This window comes from Mustela nigripes, chromosome 16 (genome assembly GCF_022355385.1).
Source record: "Mustela nigripes isolate SB6536 chromosome 16, MUSNIG.SB6536, whole genome shotgun sequence".
Lineage (NCBI taxonomy): Eukaryota > Metazoa > Chordata > Mammalia > Carnivora > Mustelidae > Mustela > Mustela nigripes.
Window position 1 is genome coordinate 16,548,828 of NC_081572.1, and position 18,961 is coordinate 16,567,788.

General features: G+C 55.1%; 1 protein-coding gene across 12 annotated transcripts in view; it reads right to left on the minus strand.

Annotated features, from left to right (window-relative positions):
- The window catches only part of MAPT (microtubule associated protein tau), a 95,932-nt gene that overhangs the window by 14,989 nt on the left and 61,982 nt on the right, over positions 1-18,961 (minus strand). For 6 of the 12 annotated variants that reach the window (XM_059379304.1, XM_059379302.1, XM_059379299.1 and 3 more), the window contains 4 exons: positions 15,663-15,728; positions 8,591-8,646; positions 4,589-4,721; positions 1,438-1,703 (listed from right to left, as the gene is read on the minus strand). In XM_059379304.1, the coding sequence (XP_059235287.1) occupies positions 1,438-1,703; positions 4,589-4,721; positions 8,591-8,646; positions 15,663-15,728 (521 nt within the window). Of the gene's footprint in view, positions 1-1,437; positions 1,704-4,588; positions 4,722-5,791; positions 5,990-8,590; positions 8,647-15,662; positions 15,729-18,961 lie in introns of all 12 variants that reach the window. The other 6 variants (XM_059379295.1, XM_059379296.1, XM_059379294.1 and 3 more) reach the window with 3 other exon arrangements.

Genomic DNA, 18,961 nt, shown 5'->3' on the forward strand with positions numbered 1-18,961 from the left:
CATGGGTCTAGCGCCAACCCCGGGGACCACAGACCAGTGGCCATGAGCCCTGGGGCTCTACCCGGAGAGGCACCCAGACCTCCCAGCGGGGCAGGACTCTTCGGGACCCCAAGGATGGAGAAGGCTGAGGGGAGGCCCTGAGGCTCCGCAGGGAGCAGAGCTCAGGGTTTCGGTTAAGGCACCAACATAGACAGAAAGCCCTTCATGGTGACCCAGGCCCCAGCCCAGAGGGACATCCATAGTGCCAACGGTCCCCGCTGTGGGGGGGAGACGAGTGGCTCTGACTGGAAAGGGAAATGCTGGCTCTGGGTTCTATGACGTTCCCCCAGCACAGCAGGAGGATCACGGGTGCCCAGACGGCCCGAGTCCGGGAGGCCCAACACATCAGCGCCTCAACAGTTGAGTCCTGGTCCCCCGCACACAAGCCATCTCTTCTCCCTTCCCCACCCCCAACCACCAGTACAGGGTGGGGAGCAGGCTGTTTAGGGTTGCACTGTGTCCCCCCAAATTCATATGCTGATGTCTTAACTCCCAATGCCTCAGAATGGGACCGCATTTGGAGATCGGGCCTTTCACAAGCTGGGCCTCCATCCAGTATGACAGGGTCCTTTTGGAAGGGGAGGCTAGGACAGAGAGGCACCCAGAGAAAAGCCCCCGTGAGACACAAGAAGGCTGCCATCTACACGCCGAGCAGAGGGACCTCAAAAAAAACCCAACAACAACAAAAAAACAGCCCTGCCGATACCCTGATCTTGGCCTTCTGGCCTCCAGAGCAGTGAGCAAATACACTTCTGTTATATGAGCTGTGGTCTTCTCTATGTCAGCCTTGGGAAGCTTCGACCAAGCTTCTACAACGGGGGGGGGGGGGGGGGGGGGGACAAGAGGAGAAGGAGGGGGTCCAGGTCAGTCGCCACCTCCCGCCACCTTAGGCCTTTGGAAGTTCACATTTCTCCACCATTAAGGAAACCAAAGATTTCATGAGTGCCCATGTGCCCCCAAAGAACCAGTTGTTCAAAAGGGCACCCCAGATTCCCCCAGAATTGAGGATTAGAGAGAATGTTAACCTAGAGAAATGTCCAACGAACACCAGAGAGACTCACCTACAGGTTGGTCGTGTCATGTTCTAAACACGAGACAGGATGGGGAACCTCTGTGGGTGCCCCCGGGTCACAGAGACACACCCAACCTCATCATCAGAGGGACTGTCCGATCAGCAGGGGCTCACACAGGGAAGGAAAGAACCAGTGCTTTCTGTCCCCTGAGCAGGGCACTCACAGTGTGGTGGTGACCCCAACACCCAACACAGAACTGAGCCAGAGCTGACTTTCCTTGAAGAGATCCAGGAGGGACCGGGGTGTGAGGGGACAGGTGTGGGCAGGGTCACTGCCCGCCTCTGCCGCGGCGTCATGGGGCCAGCCCCTGCCCGCGTGCCCTTACCTTCCCGCCGCCTGGCTGGTGTTTCAGGTTTTCCGTGGAGCCAATCTTGGATTTGACATTCTTCAGGTCTGGCATGGGGACGGGGGCGGTCTGCAGGCGGCTCTTGGCCGAAGACGGCGACTTGGGTGGCGTGCGGACCACAGCCACCTTCTTGGGCTCCCGGGTGGGCGGGGTTGGCAGGGACGGGGTGCGGGAGCGGCTGCCAGGAGTGCCTGGGGAGCCAGGGCTGCTGTAGCCGCTACGATCCCCGGATTTCCCCGATTCACCTGGAGAGACAGGAGGTGGTGAGGCCAGCACTTGGGGCAGGGCAGGAAGGAAGAAAAGACTCTGGGGGCTGCCTGTCCCGGGGGCGGGGGGGGACCCACGCCCAGACCCAGGGCTGGTTAGGCAGGTGGGAACCAGGTGGGAGGTTCCACTGAGCCAGTAGGAGGCTGCACTTGACCTCATTTCTAGAGATGTATCTCTTCTTCCAGGCCTTGTCTCGTCAGGACAGAGACTCCCTGTCTCCCAGGGGGGAAACCGTCACCAAGGACCGCTGGGTACCCTTTCCAGAGGGGACCAGCTCTGCGCCATGGCCCTGGCGTCAAGAGACTAGGTCCAGCTAGCTGTGTGGTCTCAGAAAAATCACCTTCGCTCTCTGAGCTTATGCGCCCCAGCTGGAACGTGGGAATAACGACCAAGCCCACGGGGAGGGAGGCCTGGCACGGATGCATGCAGATGTGCTCTGAAAAACTCTAGTGACATGGTGACAGGACCAGGGGCCACCCTTGTCTGGCTCTATTAGACCCTTTCGGCAAGTTCCAGGCCCCTTTCCCAGCAGGCCCTGCACAACCTCCCCAACCCCTCTGCAGTATGTGGGCTCCAGAACAGGACGCCTGCCCTGTGTGCACCTGTCCTCAGCTCTCCCGACAAGCCAGGCCACCTTGTGCCACCTGCCCTGCCCTCTCCAAGAACTCCCTGCCCCCTACGCCGATGCACGGTGGTCCATGCACCTTTCCCCACTGCGAGGAAGCTGCTGGGGCTGCTCTTTCCCCAAGACTCAGCCCCTGCCCCGGGAACCATGTGTCCCAAACCGGGACCTGCAGACCCCACCCTGGAGAAGGGCAGCTCTTGGCTGGAAGTGCCCGGCAGCAGCGAAAAGCCAATTTCTCTCATCAGGAGGAAGGGGAAGTCCTGCCATTTTTAGAGTTTCCACGTCTGACCCTAAGGTCATCAAGCTCCGTGGCAACAGGACAAACCAAGCTTTTCCTCCCTTTCCACATCGGAGAAATGATGGACAAGGCCTCCGCCCCAGGCTCAACACCCCCACACCCCTGCTCCTGCCTCCAGGCACAAAGGCTGACCACTGTCACTTGGGGGGTGACTGCAAATCCCTTCTGTGCCACTTAATGGCAAGACTGACCCTGGACGAGTCCCTCAGCCTCTTAAGGCTGCATCCTCATCTGGACCGTGGGGAGAGTGGCCACAGCCCACAGAGCTGACCTGAGGGCAAGCATCCAGCACAGAGGGCAGCGCTCACCGCCCTCATTAATAAATGCCAGTGGGAACTTCACACGTCCGTGCTTCCTGCCCCCTGCTCCCCGAGCCTCGGCCCAGGCTCCTGAGAACGCGCGTGTACAGAAAGGTCCGTCAGAACAATGCATCTGCTTAAGCCACAAAACGCGGAGCAGGAATTCGGAGGATTCCACGTTCAGGTTCAAGAAGCAGGTCGTCTCCGCTCTCAAAACCTAGGCCAACGGACAGCCACGCACGAACAGCGAGCGCCCACGGGGAGAAGCAGCCCCTGAATTACCTCGCTCGGATTTGGCCCCCGCAGGGGGTGGTTTTCTCTGCACTTGCTTGGTAGCTTAAAAAGAAAAATCCACAGGGAGCCTCATTATAACCAAGCTTAAACGGGGCCTCCGTGAAATCGTTAATCATGCTGCGGGCGCCAGCCAGGCGGCGGAGCAGAGGCGAGGGAGGCAGGGAGTGTGTTCGGGGAACAGGGGTCCCGACCCCTCCGGGTGGCAGGACACAGGTCGAGGTGGCCCACAGAGGTCAGCCCTCACCGCAAGCCGCCACCCAAATGCAGGTAAGACCCAAAGAGAAAGGCACATTCTTGTTCCCAGTGCTGTGAGTTGTGTGAGTCAACAGGCTTGATGCCAAGGGAAGAAAAGCAGGATGAGAGTCGCGTGTAAAATCCAATCCCGATTCTGTGAATTAGCCTTATGCCGCATGAACAGGAACAAGCCACCCAGTGGGTTTTGGTGAGCTGAGCACCCCTGCAGGAAGCACCCCAGGGCAAAGGAGGCAAACATCACCGCATGCAGATAAGATAGAGGGCTCTGAGCTGTCCCCCAGGGGCCCCGCCCAGCAGAGAGACCCCCAAGCCAGTGCCGGCTTCTCTAGGCCCCTGCAAAGTCCTCAGACTCCCGGGCACCTCCCCAAAGCCAAGGCAGGCCAGATGCCCTGAGTTCCTGTCCCCCAGGACAGCGCCCCTGGGGAGGTGGAGGGAGAGGAGCTCGGCCGGGCTGTCTCAGCCAGGCTGTCTCGGCCAGGCTGTCTCCCAAACCCAAAGAGGGCAACTGTTCTTTCTAGGGCCGCCGGGAGCAGATTTGCTCCACGGAAGGCTGCTCAGGACTCAGAACTAACTCAACTTGACTTTCAGGACCACTGGGGGATAGGGGAGCACACAGGTGCCCAGCCAAGGGCTTGGGGCTGCCAAAGGGCCCACTCCAGCAAGTCCAGCGGAGCAGGGGCCACAGCTGGTGTGAGGACACCCATGGGGACCCAACTGGGCTGCTGCTCTGTTTCCAGAGACACAGAGCCGCCACACGGGGGCCCCCCAGGCTTGGGGGTCAGAGAAACTCAGAGCACCCCCTCTCCTGCCGCTTAGTTAGTCCCACGCCTGCATTCTCCTCGTGCTTGAAGTGAGTTGTTTAGACTTATACGTGCACACTTTTAAGGCCTTGATTTCGTCATTGCTCAAAAGTGGGGATTCAATATTGACCTTGGAAAACTGTCCAAAGTCTTAGAAAGAAAATGAGCGCTCAGGTCCTCAGTGAGCTGCAGGTGTCTGTGTGCCCGTCCGTGACCGGCAGTGACCCACCGCCAGGGAACAGCACCCACCGACAGCTGCCCCTGACCTAGTGTCCGAGAACATTTTTCTTACCAGTACCTGGAGGGGTCTTTGGGGAGGGCGTGGTTTTCGCTGGGATCCTGGTGGCGTTGGCCTGGCCCTTCTGGCCTGGAGGGGCCGCTCCCCGCGGGGTGGCGATCTTCGTTCCGGTCTTACCATCCGCCCCCTGTCAACCGAAGCATGGTATCGTGGTGTTCACGTCTGGGAAAGGTAACTCACCTGCAGTCCATGCGAGCCCCACTCAACCTCCTTGACTCAAAACGAGGCTAAGACTGGGGTGACCCTTTCCCTGCTAGATGCCACAAATGTCTTCCTTGATGTTAGGGGTTTGCGGGCGCACGAACCCCCAGCTCCACCCAGGCGCCCAGCGCCCTGACCTCCGAGTGCTCCTGGAAGAAGAGCGCAGGTGAGCTTTCCGCAGGAGGGGTGCTGTTGTGTTTTATAAAAAGGTCACAGAGCTTAGAAGGACGAACAGGCTCATCACTGGCCCAGGGCTCATGGGCGGGCGGGACATTCCCGTGTGGACAGCCATTCTCCGACCCTCCACAGGGATTCACTAGACTCATTGAGGTTGGTTTCACCAGAGGCCCCTGAGGGACACTGATGAACCTGACCTCGGGTACCAACAGAGCTAGGTCATTCTTCTGTTCTGTCCCAAACAACCCTTAGGATTCCGTGACTCCTGAGCACCCTAAGAGCCCTTGGCAGGGTGAACACTGGTGCCAATTAGCAAACTGCCCAACGGTCAAGAGCCGATGCGCAAGCTGTCTATTGACTGGGAACAGTCACTGGGTTTGACCTTGACACATAACACAGACTCAAAAAAGAAACTGACATTCACCAAAGATCACAGGATGGTTCAAGGTGGGGCCAGGAGAGCCCTTGCAGGACAGGCTCTGTGTGGTGGCCCTGTACCCAACCTACAAGGGGGCGCTCTAGAAGCACTCCCAGTTAGGGCAGTGACTTATTTATTTATTTATTTATTTATTCAGAACTGGGCCCTGTCAGGTGCTACAGGGGACTAAGGTCAGCTGGGAAAAAAAAAATAAATAAATAATTTTTTTAAAGAATAGTGCCACGCCCTCCCCCTTGTCCCGGTTTACCAGAAAGCTCACTGCTCTACGTGGTGCTTCTAGGTAAGAGTTTCTCTGAAGGAAGGTCTCTGTGGCTAAAAACAGCATCCATCTGAAAACCATACTAGAGCAGCCTGATTCTTTTCAAAGGTGGTTTCCTTACCTTGACTTTCATCTCCTTTGCTCCAGAACTGCCAGTTCGGGGTGTGACAGAAGAGACGTGTTTAGGAGAGGAAGATGACTCTGGGCACACAGCAGGGCTGGAGGGTTTGATCAAAGGGTCTGAGCTACCAGGAGTGGGGCGTTTGGGGCTAAGGCAAGGCCTAGGTTTCGGGGTTTTAGCAGAGGAAGGTGTGGATGTCTTAAACACAAACATAAATAAAATCAAAATAAAAGTCAGCACATGGGGGAGGGGAACAAACTGAAAAAGGACAGCAACTAAAAATAAACAAGGCAGGCAATGGTTTAAAGCAGTGATCTCCAAACGGTCTGGATTGTGTACCCTCATCCGTCCTTCTGATCCCCAAGGACCGAAAGTGGCTACACGCTCTTAACATCCTGGTAGTAATTTATCAGTTAAACACACATGCTACGATGCCAACACACCATGTACCTCATAAAACTTACGTATGGCAGGTCTTTTTAAAAGAGAGGTGGGGCAAAAAAAATAGAAGTTCTAGAATGTTCTTCGGCCCATTAGATCTTCTCGTGCTGCACCCCTGCCACTTTGGAGACTACTGGTTTAAAGGTGTTTCACGCCCAAAGAGCTCATGGAGATTGCCAAAGCATAGGATTCTTAGGATGTTTTTCAAGAAAACATCCTCAGGGTGTCATAGGTCAGCAGGGCCCCACTTTCTGCTAAAGTGCAGCTGAGGAACTCATGCCGGCCTGCTAGCCCTTGGCCTTCTTCTGCCACATCGAGAGTCTCACACTTGCTAACATCAGGATTTTGCCTATCCCAAGTCTTAACGATTCTGCCTTATACCTCAGGTTACATGTGCACACGCACACACACACAACACACACGCACACACTTTCTGATTAAAGTCTCAAACAAAACTAACCTTTCACACTACCTGTTAAATCCTAATCTGGCCAATGTTCAGTCTTGAACACATTCTACCTCATGAAAGAGCCTGGGTGAGGTAGCCCAACAAGAGGGTATGGGGCTGGATGGCCTCAGAGACGGAGCTGCCCCCTCGAGGAGAGGGTAAGTGATGGACGGTGGTTGGGACTCATGGTCTGTCCTAACTGGCCCTGGTGGAGGGGGTGTGTTGGGAGGAGGAGGAAGGGGGTCACACCTTCAGGCCTAAGACCGAGAGGCCTAGTCCAGAGGTGTTTCCAAGAGGGACTCAGAGCTAGCTACCAAGCAAGGACCTTGGGTTTGTTTTCTCATTGTCCTCAGATACCCCACCAAAATGATGGGGGCCCCGTGTGGGAAGGAGGAGGGCCCAGGGGGTGGGGAAAGGTGTGAAGGGACGGACCCAGGCTGAGGTCTTGGAACTGGTGATGATAAAAGTCGGGGGTGGGTACCCCTCCTCTCCCTGGTGCACAGGCCCCCTTCTGGTGGCGGCACTCCCTACCTGGCCCGGGGTCATGCAAGACCAGATCATTCGATGTCCAGGGCAGGGATGTTGTTCCCACGTGTGCACACGAATGAATGAACGGAATACATGCATGCCTGAGGCTGGGCCTCCCCTGACGTGGGGCACGACTGGCCAGCAGCAGCTCTTGCCATGGCTTCACGTCCCTAGGGCCCAGCTGCCCAGGTCCACGCAGGACCGTTGGGCTGCCTCACCAGGTCTTATGATGGCAAACCCTGACCTCCTAGAGGGGAGGCACCACACATGCTCCCTAACTCCTAGAGCTACCCTCTGAGGACCCCACCAGGGCTCTGGGATGGATTCAGACCCAGATGTTCCGGGCAGGATTTATATCGGAAATTTTAGATGCCTTTACAAAAAATAGGTCTTCATCTAGCGCCACAGAGGGATTTTCCTCTGAGGAAACTCTACTGTGCAGTTACAGGAGAATTTTCGAGGAGGCACAATCATTACGGGAGGAAACTACAGCTGACAGCAAGCACTGAGAAAGCCCGCACCGTTCTGGAGGCACTTTTGGTGGGAGCAGGGGCTCCATTCACCATACCTCAGGTTGGTTTTTGACGTCTGACTAAAGCTTGTGTCAAACTGGCGCCTTGGCAAGATTTCAAGATGGCGTCTACCGCACTGCTGCCCACTCGTCCACTGAGCATTTGAGGCGTGTATCCGCTTTCCCTCCCCTACTGTCCTTCCCACTGTACACCAGCACCACCTGGAGCTCCACAGCAACCAACCCACCTGCCTAGAATTCTCAGAACATGTATCATCTCTTCACGTGTCTGGGCTTTGCTGTGCTGTTCCTACTCCTCGGAATGCTGTTCCCAGTGCTGCCTCAGCAACTCTCCTTCACATTTCCTTCCCCATCTGCCTCGTAGGTCCCCTCTTCTAGGGCTTTCCCAGAACCCTCCACCTTAGGTTAGAGGTCACTTCCTTGATCAATGTTCTCTCAGCCACCTGAATAAATGGTATTTTCTCTACACCTTAAGTATGTATGTGTATATACATCTCACTGAGCCTGGATCTGCAGTGGCAAGTTTAAGATGTGCAAAATTCAAACTTTATTGCAGAAAATTCAAGTGTATCTTTGTTTACGATGAACGTCTTATTTCAACGACGCTAACGGAATTGCAGTTAGAGGAGCATGAATTCATTCACCTGCTGACCGCCCTTCCCTGGCATAAGCATCAAAGTAGATAAATGCTGGAATTTTAACAGTTTGCATGAAAACACAAAGCATTTTTTAAATGACAGTCATCCTTCGGTGACAGAGGCTCCCCACGTGTTACATATAAAAATTCAGATAAGCATGGCTTCTTGATAAACTTGACGCTGGCAGAGTTTTGTGGTTTTTGTCAGCTTACCTTGGCTTTTTTGTCCTCGGGTCCAGTCCCATCTTTGCTTTTACTGACCATGCGAGCTGATAAGACATAAAATGAGATTGTATGTTACACCTGTTTCTAGAGCTCCTGGAAAGACCTGGATGCGGTTGCGCTGATTTCCCGGGAAAGGTACAGTGTGTGCTGCTCAGCTGGGCTGGGTGGAAACCCTGTGGACTTTTTCCCCCTTGAATCTGTCTCTCCTTGTTAGTATCCACACAGCACACTGGGGTCATTGCTTGGCGCACCCTGACAAGAGGGGGCAGCAGGCTGGCCAAGGGTGGGGACATGCAGAGGGGACGCAGTGGAAACTCTTCCAGGCACACGCGGGTGACAGGGGCGATCAGGGAAGGCAGACAGTGCAGACCTCACCTCTCATAGGCTCCTTCCTTGTCTCTTCCAGGGTCTGCCTCTCCCAGGGGGCACCAACCCCACTCCAAGGAGGGGCATTTGGAGACCCTCGGGCACAGTCGCGGCAGCTCAGCTATGCTCCAAACCCCTGCAGGATCCCTTACTTGTGCTGTCCGCCAAGGGTCAGGGTGATGAATTGTCTTCCTGCAGTTTGTCCCTCACTAATGGCTGGGGGGAGGGTGGCTAGGGTCTCCAGCCCCAGCAGCCCTGCCCTCGACAAGCCTGGTCCACCCCTGACCAGCCGGGAAGGGTCTTCTCGCCATCTACGGGCCCTCCCACGGGGATTAATCCTTGTCGATTCCCCAAATAAGCTACAGACTAGTTATCGTCAAACATTTTACAGGTCATCTCTGGAATTTAGGATCAAACCGCTGGCAACTTTCGTATCTAGAAAAGGCACTCATCCTTCCCTTCTGGTGACATTCTTTGCTGATTGTAGACTGATTATAGACTTTCGTCCTTGGTCTCAGTACCATACTCTCCCTGCTGAGAGGTCAGTGGGGTCTCCTGGAGCTTTCTGCTGGCTGCCGGAGACTGGATTTCTGGAGTGACCCGGATTGATGGTCTAGCCCAGTCACTGTCACACAGTCCCACACAGCAGAACCACTAGGACAGGTTGAGAAAACACAGATCCCTGGGCCCATCCGAGACTCTGTATGCTCAAGCTGGGGCCTCCGAATATGCATTTTAATAAGAGCCCCAGGTGGACCCGATTCACGTCTTTTGCTCAAATCAACCATCACCCTCCACGTCACAACAGAAGCATCTGCTAGATACACATTTCCCAGATTGGGTACTCCTGAACAAGTCCTCTTCTGGGAGATGTTAGCAGGTCAGGTCAAGTAAATTTGGGAAATCTGTCCTCTGTGTCTTTCTCAGAGGGTCATAATGTGCATTAGAATATTAAAGGCTCTGACAAGTCCTGCTGCAGCAAACCTTGCGTAACTTCGCTTTGCCTGTTTTTTTTTCCAAACTTATTGGACCACAGAACTCCTTTTCCCCTGGACACATCTATCAATAGCCAGTATGCAATAAAACACCACTTCAGGAAACACTATTATAATTTGCCAAGTCACAGTTATTTGTCTCCTACTATTTTGGAATTTAGGATATTTTAAAATAGGAGAGTACAGGAATTTTTCAGGGCCTTAATTTTATACATAAAGTTCCTTTACATACATTTCAAAGTTCTCTTGAAAGTAAAATCTCACAACACTGTAACAGATGTTTGCAATTGGCCACTCAAGTGAGGGATTTCTGAGCCCTGCGAATAATTCCAACACACTAGATGTCCTAAATGTATGAATGCACCCGAGGCCTCCGCTGGCCTCCTTGTCTTCCTGACAGAGATGCCAACACGGGGAAACCTCCCCTACCACCTCCCCAGCTCCCGAAGGGCTGCTGTGCTCCCGAGGTCCCTGCCATCCCAGCACAGGGGTTCCCAGGCTCCTCCAAGGGAGGAAGAGAAGATTCAGACAGGAACGTTTTGTTTTTGCTCGTTGTCTCCCCTGCTGCAAGACAGGGCAGACGGGGTGGGGGGCTGTTGGGCCAAAGGCTTAGCTTGGGCTCTGGGCTATCCCTAAATGCTTGTGTCTGTGTCATCTGCCGCATGTGATGTGTTGTCCATGGACAAGAGCAGCAGACGGCAGGCTCATGCCCTTTGTGTCTCTGGGCGTGGAGGGCACCCTTCAGAACCTTCCAGAAGGCACTGTGCTGAACAGGGAAGAGTGTGACTTTCAGAGCAGACCCACCTGGATTCTGAATGGGGCTCTGTCACTTACTACCTGGTGACCTTCAGCCAGTGAGTTTATCTCTCTGAGCCTGCTTCCTCGGGTGCAAAGTGGGGCTAATTACACCCTCTTGGAAGGGTCAGGAGGGTTCTGGACAATGACTGTAGGGCCCATAATCAGCCCTCAAAAGCAGACCAGCTGTTATCCGCTCTGTGGAGGGCAGCACACCAGCTACCTGTGGGCTGATGGACCATCATGGATCCTCTGGGGGGCCAGAGAAATGGACAGGGTGGACAGCGCTGGGTGGGGTGTTGGTGACATGCAGCGGGCAAGCATGAGAGGAGCACGTGCTACCGGAGCCTGAGGGCAGGAGGCGGCTGTGGGAGGGTGAGCAGCAGTGTCCGGCGGGGCGGCTTCAGTGACGCTCCCGGGGAACCTCGGAAGCAGCAGGAGTCAAGGAGCGGCCGGAAGCTCAGTGGCAGTGCCCGCAGCTCAGGTGCCACACGAGGTCGCCAGGGAGGAACGAAGGGGCTCAAGACACAGACCTTTGAGTTGAGGGACCCGGCTGATGGGCTTCCCTGGCAGAACAGTGGCTGGCTGCTTTCCAGAGGGTTCTGGAAGGTCAGTCTTTTTTGTGTCCTCTCCCCCAGAAGGGCCCTGGGGTTCTTGCTCCTCTCCGGGGGGCCCTGGGAGGGCAGTCCCTTCCAAATCCAGCTCTGCCTGTCCCTGTTCCTTCTGCATGTTGGCTTTGATTTCCACGTGGAAGGTGAACTCGGGGGGCGTGTCCTGCCCTTCCAGCGTGGGCCCCGCGATGGACCCGTGGGGCTCTGAGGCCTTGATCTCTGTGGAGACGTTGGAGAGGAAATCGACAGGGAGGCGGATGGCACCCTCGGCTGGGAAACTGGGGAAGCCAGTGGCTCCTCTGGAAACTGCGGGGTGGGGGGGTGGCCTGCCTCGGGTCGGGGAGCTCTGAAGACCTGGGGACACCTGGGAGGGAGGGGAGTCCTGGGGCGAGGACTCGTCCACATCGCGGTCTTCGTCGACGTCCTTGTCCCTCTGCCTCTCTTTGCCATGGTCCCCCTTCAGAGGGGGCCCCTCCTTGTGCAGGTCTCCCACAAGCTGGTGCTCCAGCGGCTCCAAGCCATGGCGACTGGCCTCTGTGTCCTCAGGTTCTGTCTCCGAAGGCTGGCATGTGGACTTCCTGGGGCCATCAGGCTCGATGAGAGCCCCAGATGTGTAGGCCACACGTTGGCCCGTCAGACCCAGAGTGCCTGGGTCGGCGGCCTCACCTCCACGGTGCCCTGGCTCCCCAGGGCGGCTCTCCTGGACAGCCTTGACACCCCCAGACTCCATCTGGAGACATCCAGGGGAGGTGGGCTTTGGAAAGGCCAGACCCCCCTCGACCCCAGCCCCTGGTTTGGGTCCCCACTCCTGGTGGGGCTCCTGTGGGCCTCCTGTTGGAGAAGATGGTTCGCAGATGGGGCGATGCTGGGAATGGCAGGGGACCACCAGGGCAGGGGCCTCTGGCTGTTTCTCCCCCAGAGGCAGCACAGAGACCCCAGAAGCTTCTCTGCCGTGTTCAGGCTGATCCTGAGAGCTAAGCCCGTTGGCTGGGGGCCTCTCAGGTACCTCTCTCGGCTGGCCTGGAACTCTCAACTCCTCTGGGTCTGAAGAGGCGGCGGTGGCAAAAGGTTGGCAAGGATGCGTTAATTGTTTAAGAGAGAGCACGCACTCTTGAAATAAGAAAAGGACATTTAAACAGCATCACAAGCCCAGCCGGAAAAGAAAGAGGAGCGCGCACCCTGGGCTCATCCTTGTTGCTTTCCATTGCTCAGAATGAGAGCTCTGTAGGCTACAGAAGCGGCTCCCTCTCTCCAGGGACCCTGAGCTTCCTGAGGATTCTGGCCTCTAGCTAGGCCCTGGCTTGGGGGCGGTGAGGATACCCTTTTCTCTCCCTCTCTCTGCTTCCCCTTTTTGCCTGCCTTACGATTTGGAAAATGCCCAAATTCACCACCACCAGGGCTCGAGTCTTTGCAAACAGACCGGCCACAAGGTTCCTATAAACAGATTATCCAGGTTGTGGATCACGGAGGGGACTTTTGCATCTATAAGGCGAGGCTGGCTGCTGTGGCGGGAAAGGGTTCTGCGTGGCAAAGCTGCTGCTGTTGTTACTATTGTCAATGAGACCAGTTTTCAGCCCATCCCACGACTAGCACTTGGCGGAGGGCACCCTTCACTCTTTGGCCCGTGCGGGCGGCATTCCCGTGAGCCCTGAGCGCATATTAAGGACAAGAGTCACACTCTCTGGTACTCCTAACCCACATCCTCTGTTGTTTTTTGTTTGTTTGTTTGTTTGAATTCCCAACCTCTGTACCTCGCATCTAGTCTCCACAGAAGAACCCATACAACTCCAGCGCAGGACCCCAAAGATTCAGGGTACTGAAGGAGCTCAGGGAAGAGAGGCAAGGGAATGTGCATGACACAAGCAAACTGGTGTCAGGAAGACAGGCTCATTTCTGCTTTCCACGGGGTCTACGGGCACCTTACTGGGGCCGTCCGTCGGTCCCCAGGAAAAACAGAGGGAAGGACAGATAATCGGAGCACGTGTCTCAAGGCCACGACGCCTCGTCAACCAACCAGCTTGACAGGCCAGAGGCTGCGCACACAGTAGATGCTTGTCTACACCTCCGTGGTGGGCCAGGTCTCCCTGGAAAGAGCTTTTCTCCCAGAGCTTTCTAGAAATTGCTCGTGGTCAGGATGTGACTGTACTGATATACCGGAAGACTGTGAACGACCCTCATGACAAAAGAGACAAAGGCCCCAAATGTAAACGGTAAACACACCTTGAAAAGTCATCAGTATTTGATGGACAGTGTGTGTGTGTGTGAGTTTGACTAAACCTAACTTCATGCATAGACTTCCGGAGGCTGGAGCCAGGCTGGGAGAAGAGTCCGTGCGGCTCCTCGGCGCTCTGAGGTGCTCCTAAGTAGTAAACACCACAGTCATCTGGGAGCGGGGGGCAGGGGGGCATGGTCTGAGGTAAACAGTATGTGGCCCACCAAAGGGAAGGCCTCTGGACTCTGGATAAACAGTCCCCTCACCTCGCCCTCAGGAGGCCCGGGTCCTCGTGACACAGACAAAAGGTGTCCCCTGCTGTGAGCAGGACAGGGGTAAGGCCTTCCTACTCCTGACACTCAGCTCCCTGGGTGCCACCCTGAAGCAGCCTTGTCTATCTTAGGTTCTTCAAGAACACAGGCTGCCTTCTGCCGCAGAAACTTCAAGATCGAGTAACAGGGCTATCGTTATGTGGCTCTTCCTAAATCTGAAAACAGATGACAGGTCTTTGGGAAATAAGATGTGTTTGTGGATCATGTGTCCAGGCTTCATATGGGTTCATCGGAGGGCAGAGGCCTTGTCAGTATGGACCAGCAATTCGCATCAAGGCAAGAGGTGCTGGTCTTGGGAGCAGAGGTAGAAATCTCCATGTTTCACGGGTTTGGTGCCCACTTCCCACAGCCAGTGTCTATCTGGTGTTCATCTTTGTATCTACGTGATTCTAAGCCACTGACGGAAAAATGGAAGAAGTCAGTGAGCACAAAGATAAAGACATTGGCCTGATCTTTTCATTGCATGGAATATGTCATAAGGGCAGAAACACATAGCCTGTAGTAAAAATGTGTAGGAAGCAGCACCTAGGTGGCTCAGTTGTTAAGCATCTGCCTTCAGCTCAGGTCATGAGCCTGGGGTCCTGGGATCAAGTCCCGCATCAGGTTCCCTGCTTGGCACAAAGCCTGCTTCTCCCTCTCCCTCTGCCTGCCACTCCCCCTGCTTATGCTCTCTCTCTCTCTCTGTCAAATAAATAAATAAAATCTTAAAAAAAAAATTGTAGGGTAAAAACTCAAATCACTTCTTTCTGTGGAAATAAATGATCATCTCCAGAGGTTAGAAAAGCCGTTCATTTTACCTAAGTTGAAAACCATGACCTTAAAGAAAGAGGAGGCAGGGTCTGTTTGTAACGCACAGGCTAGGGCTCCCCCTTACATTCATTATCCCTTCTAATATTTTTTGAAGCTCTTTGTAAGCCTAAAAATGAAAACACGCCTCTCTGTGCCACGTGAGTTGAGCACGTCAGCCCGCTGTGGGGCACAGACTCCTCTCATGTGGAGTTAAACTTCAAAACACCCTCATCGAGACCTTTCTTTGGGACCAGGGTCCTCCTAAAGTCAGCGGGCCCCAGCAGCAGCACTAAATGTTGGACAAATCCCACATCACTTTCTGGAGAGAACAGGGTCTTCCTAGCTCTTTGGCATTCTAGAAACTTCCTCGTGATACAGTACACTGTCGAGTTCATTGACGCGGCGAGTGATAGAAAACAAACCTAAAGGTCTTCCTTTCTATCAGAGGTCTCCATTTCCGGAGATTAAGGAATCTTTAGGATTTATAAAATTAAGTTCTTAAAACACGTGTGCTAAATGCTCACAGAAAGTTGGCTTCCTTGAACACGGCAGTTTGGGCCTCTGAGAAGAGAGCCTCACAATAAGGTCTGAGGTTGCCCAGGAGAAAGTTGAAAAGAATTTGCTGGGTGAGGATACGGCTGAGGCCCTGCTCCCCGGACAGGCCAGAGGGCAGCCTGCAGAGGAAATCTCCTGTCCTGCATTTCTGTGTTTCTGTTGGGACATTATTGACTTCCCACTAAACAGCTTAGGAATCACCCAGAAATTGTGTTAAGGGGGTAAAAAAGGGACTAGAGCTCTTTCTCTATCTAATTAGCCCAACCTCGATGAGCGCCTACTCCTAGAAGTCTGGCCTCATGAAGTCGGGCCCGGCGGACTGTCTTTACAGGGTGGAGCCCCTGGGAGTGCTTCTGTCTCCCCTCTCCAACCCCCACGCCCGGTCGGCGATTCTAGCCCACTGACCTTGAGTTACGTGTCCAGCCGCTTGGTCCTCCAGGTTGGGCGTGTCTCCAATGCCTGCTTCCTCAGCTGTTTTATGGTCAGCAAATGAAGAAGATAGAAGCAAAGATAGTTACTGTTTGCTGGAAACAAAGCTCTTTGCATTTTCTGGGATTTTTCCAAGAACATTCAGGAAAGGCACATCTTATGAGGTACCAAGGGGGCGGCCCCTCTGGCTCTTCACAAACATTATTGCTGGGGATGTGGATGTGGATGAAAGCACTTAGTGAACCCCACCGCACCCACACCCCTTCTACATGACCATGATCCTGCAGGAAACACCTTCTCCGCAGGGCGCAGGGGCCCGAGTGCCCCACTCACACAGGAGGGGTGAGGTCAGAGAGCCAGTTTGCGCTCAGCCTTTGACCCCGGAACCAGGTCTGAGCCGCAGGTGCACTCCCAGCCCCAGGCAGGGCTCCAGAGGCGCTGAGGGTACAAGGAAGCACTAATTATCTAGGGCCATAGAGTCAGACTGGGGTTCACAACCAGGCACCACCATTTCCTTAACCTCTCTGAGCCCATGTGCTCATCTAGACCCCTAGGTGATGACACCGGCTTGTCTCGTACACCGGAAGTGATGGTTAATACGAGAACTTGAGTGAATAGGTTTGGCTGAGTGCCCGGCATATGGGAGGCGCCCCAGAGCTGTTTGGTTTCTTGTCTCCAAATGACGGGGCAAACACCTCTAACCACATGCTAGGAGTAGGGGCCCCTGCTTAGAGGGAGGTCAGCGGTGCCAGAGAGCAGCTTTGAGGATGTCCTGGGCTCCTGCTCAGGGAGACAACATCTCCGACAGCCCCCAAATCAGTACGCTTTACAGCAATGCCAATTTCTGTACCATGAAGAACTAGGACTTTGCTCTGGACAATGGATACCAGTGTCCTGAAGAAAGGGTCTATAAAGCAACTTGGCCATATGTTGACGCGCGCTTGCCTCATGGCCCCAGAAGAACACCCGTGCCCCATCGGACACGGACAGAAAAAGCCACCACCCCGAAGAGATGTCTACGAGTGGCCGGCTGGGCGGCGACCAGTCGTTCCTCCCAGCCCTGTGATGTTTAAGATTTCACACCTACGACAGAAATGCCAAGTGACCAGCCTGGGCCCACCCTAGAAAGCATGGATGAGGGAAAAGGACGATTCTCAGGGTCCCTGGACAGCTGCTCAGTGACCTTACAAATACCTAGCCCACAGGCCGTCCCAGAACAGCTGCCGGGCGGATAGAGGGGGCTGGCAGTGGGCTCCCCATCTGCCAGGCCATGAACATGACCACCCTCTGGGCCCCCACCAGCCAGCACTGTGCCACCCACGATGTCAGATGGTGACAGCTCCATGTCAACAACCAGCCAACCGTCCAGGAGAGGCCGCTCCAAGCACAGATGTGGTCTGAGTTTCTGACGAGGCCATGATAGAAAGTCTTGGACTGACAGCAAGTCCAGCTGAGTGGCATGGAGTCCTGGAGACTGAGACTATGAGGGGACACGTGGGCATGGACCGCTGGGGCACTGGGAAGTCGCTGCACTCACAGGCCAGTGCAGGGTTGACTATCTTGGCCTGGGCGCATGTCAGAAATTAAAAGCTGCTGGTAACTCTGAGGTTCCCCCCTCCCAGTTCCCAGCAAGGGGGTCCCCAGAGAAACCAAAGGGGGCAGGTTGGATGCGGGATGGTGGCTGGGCCATCACTCTCTCTCTGAAGCCCCCAGAAGCAGGGGCTCCCATCCCAACAAGGCAGGGGTTCCTGCAGTGGGGTGGCCACACCACACCCCCAAAAGGACCTCCAAGGAGAAATTTCATCAGTGCGCCAAGATACAGCAAGCAACTGTGACACGCCCAAGCAAGGACTAAACTAGGGTACAGGGCATCCAACACAAGAGCTGGAAACAAGCTCCCCAACTCTGAAATCTCTCTACCTCATTGAGGATGCAGAAGGTGGAAAGCGGGGCTTGGGAGTGTGGAGGACAGCTATGGGGCTTGAAATTATTGAAATAATTTCAAGGCACCACTCAGATACTTGGTGTGTGTCCCCTGGGGTTAGAGACATGGCGGACTGCTGTCAGAATCCCGCCTGGGAAAACCAGGAGAGATGGGCTGGCCCTGATTTGGGGGTAGAGTGAAGGGGCGTGGCTTCAGCCCATGAGGTTAGTCAACACACCCCAGGTTTGCTTGGGCAAAGAATGTGTGTCTCCCACAGACCTGATACAGGCCGGGGCAGCAGTTGCTGGAGGTGCCTCGGACTGTCGCTGGTAGCCCACCAATGGAAGCCAGCCTTGGCACAGTAAGGCTGGGTGGATCTTCAGATTCCAAGGGGCCGAGGAGAGAGAAGTGTCTGCTGGAAGCCAGTGCAGGGGGAGGGGCCTGCGGAGGGATAACAGGGATACAGGGGCTGGAAGTGCTCCAAACGGGTGCCCACGAGAGAAAGAGCCAACTTTAAACACAGCAGAGCCTGTGAAGCTGATTCCCAGTAGTGCCAATCTGGGAAGAATTTTCCTGCTTCCCGCCTCCCCCGCCTCCCCAGGCCCAGAAGGGAGGGCTGCAATCCCGAATGAGCTTGGGCTACTGCATCGGACCGGGCATGCCGCGCAGCACTTGCAGACTGCGTTTTGCCACTGAGGAGACGAGAGTACTTTCGGTTACCGAGGCGAGAGGACGAAGTCAAGAGCAGGCTACAGTTTTCACACTGGGAGGAGAAGGGCTCCCCCACTGAGTCAGTTGCATTGGGACGGGGAAGACAAAAATCGGGTTATCCAACATCTCAGTCCATGAGTCATTCCACGGCCTCCACGCCACCTCTGCTGGGATGAGGCCCCGCCTCTCTCCATTTCAAAAGACCAACTCCCAAAGCAGAAACTACTTTGATGAGCTTGGGGGGGGGGCGGTGACCTCTGCATGGTGGGGGGTGGTGCTCTCCACAAAAGGAGCCCCAAGAAAAGGCTGCAGTTTCCCAAGTGGCTGCCATGAGCACTGTCGTCAGGAAGGAAAGGAGACTCCCGCCTGGGGACGTTTGCCCACTCTCTCCACCGCTGGTGAAATCCTGTCCAGCACTCTCCAGCCTGCCCTGCTGAGGAACCCCCAACTCGCCAGCTAACCGCTGAGTCTTTACGGAAACCCAAAGAGGAGGATGAGAAGGGGATGCCAGCAAGCACTCTGGGCTTAGCGCGCCACTTCCTAAGGGCACGGGCAGCTCGGAGGACCCCTGGCGGCCCTGGGGTCATCTCACTAGCTCTGGTTGGCGCCCTGACTGAGCTACTCCCATCATCTGCGTAGA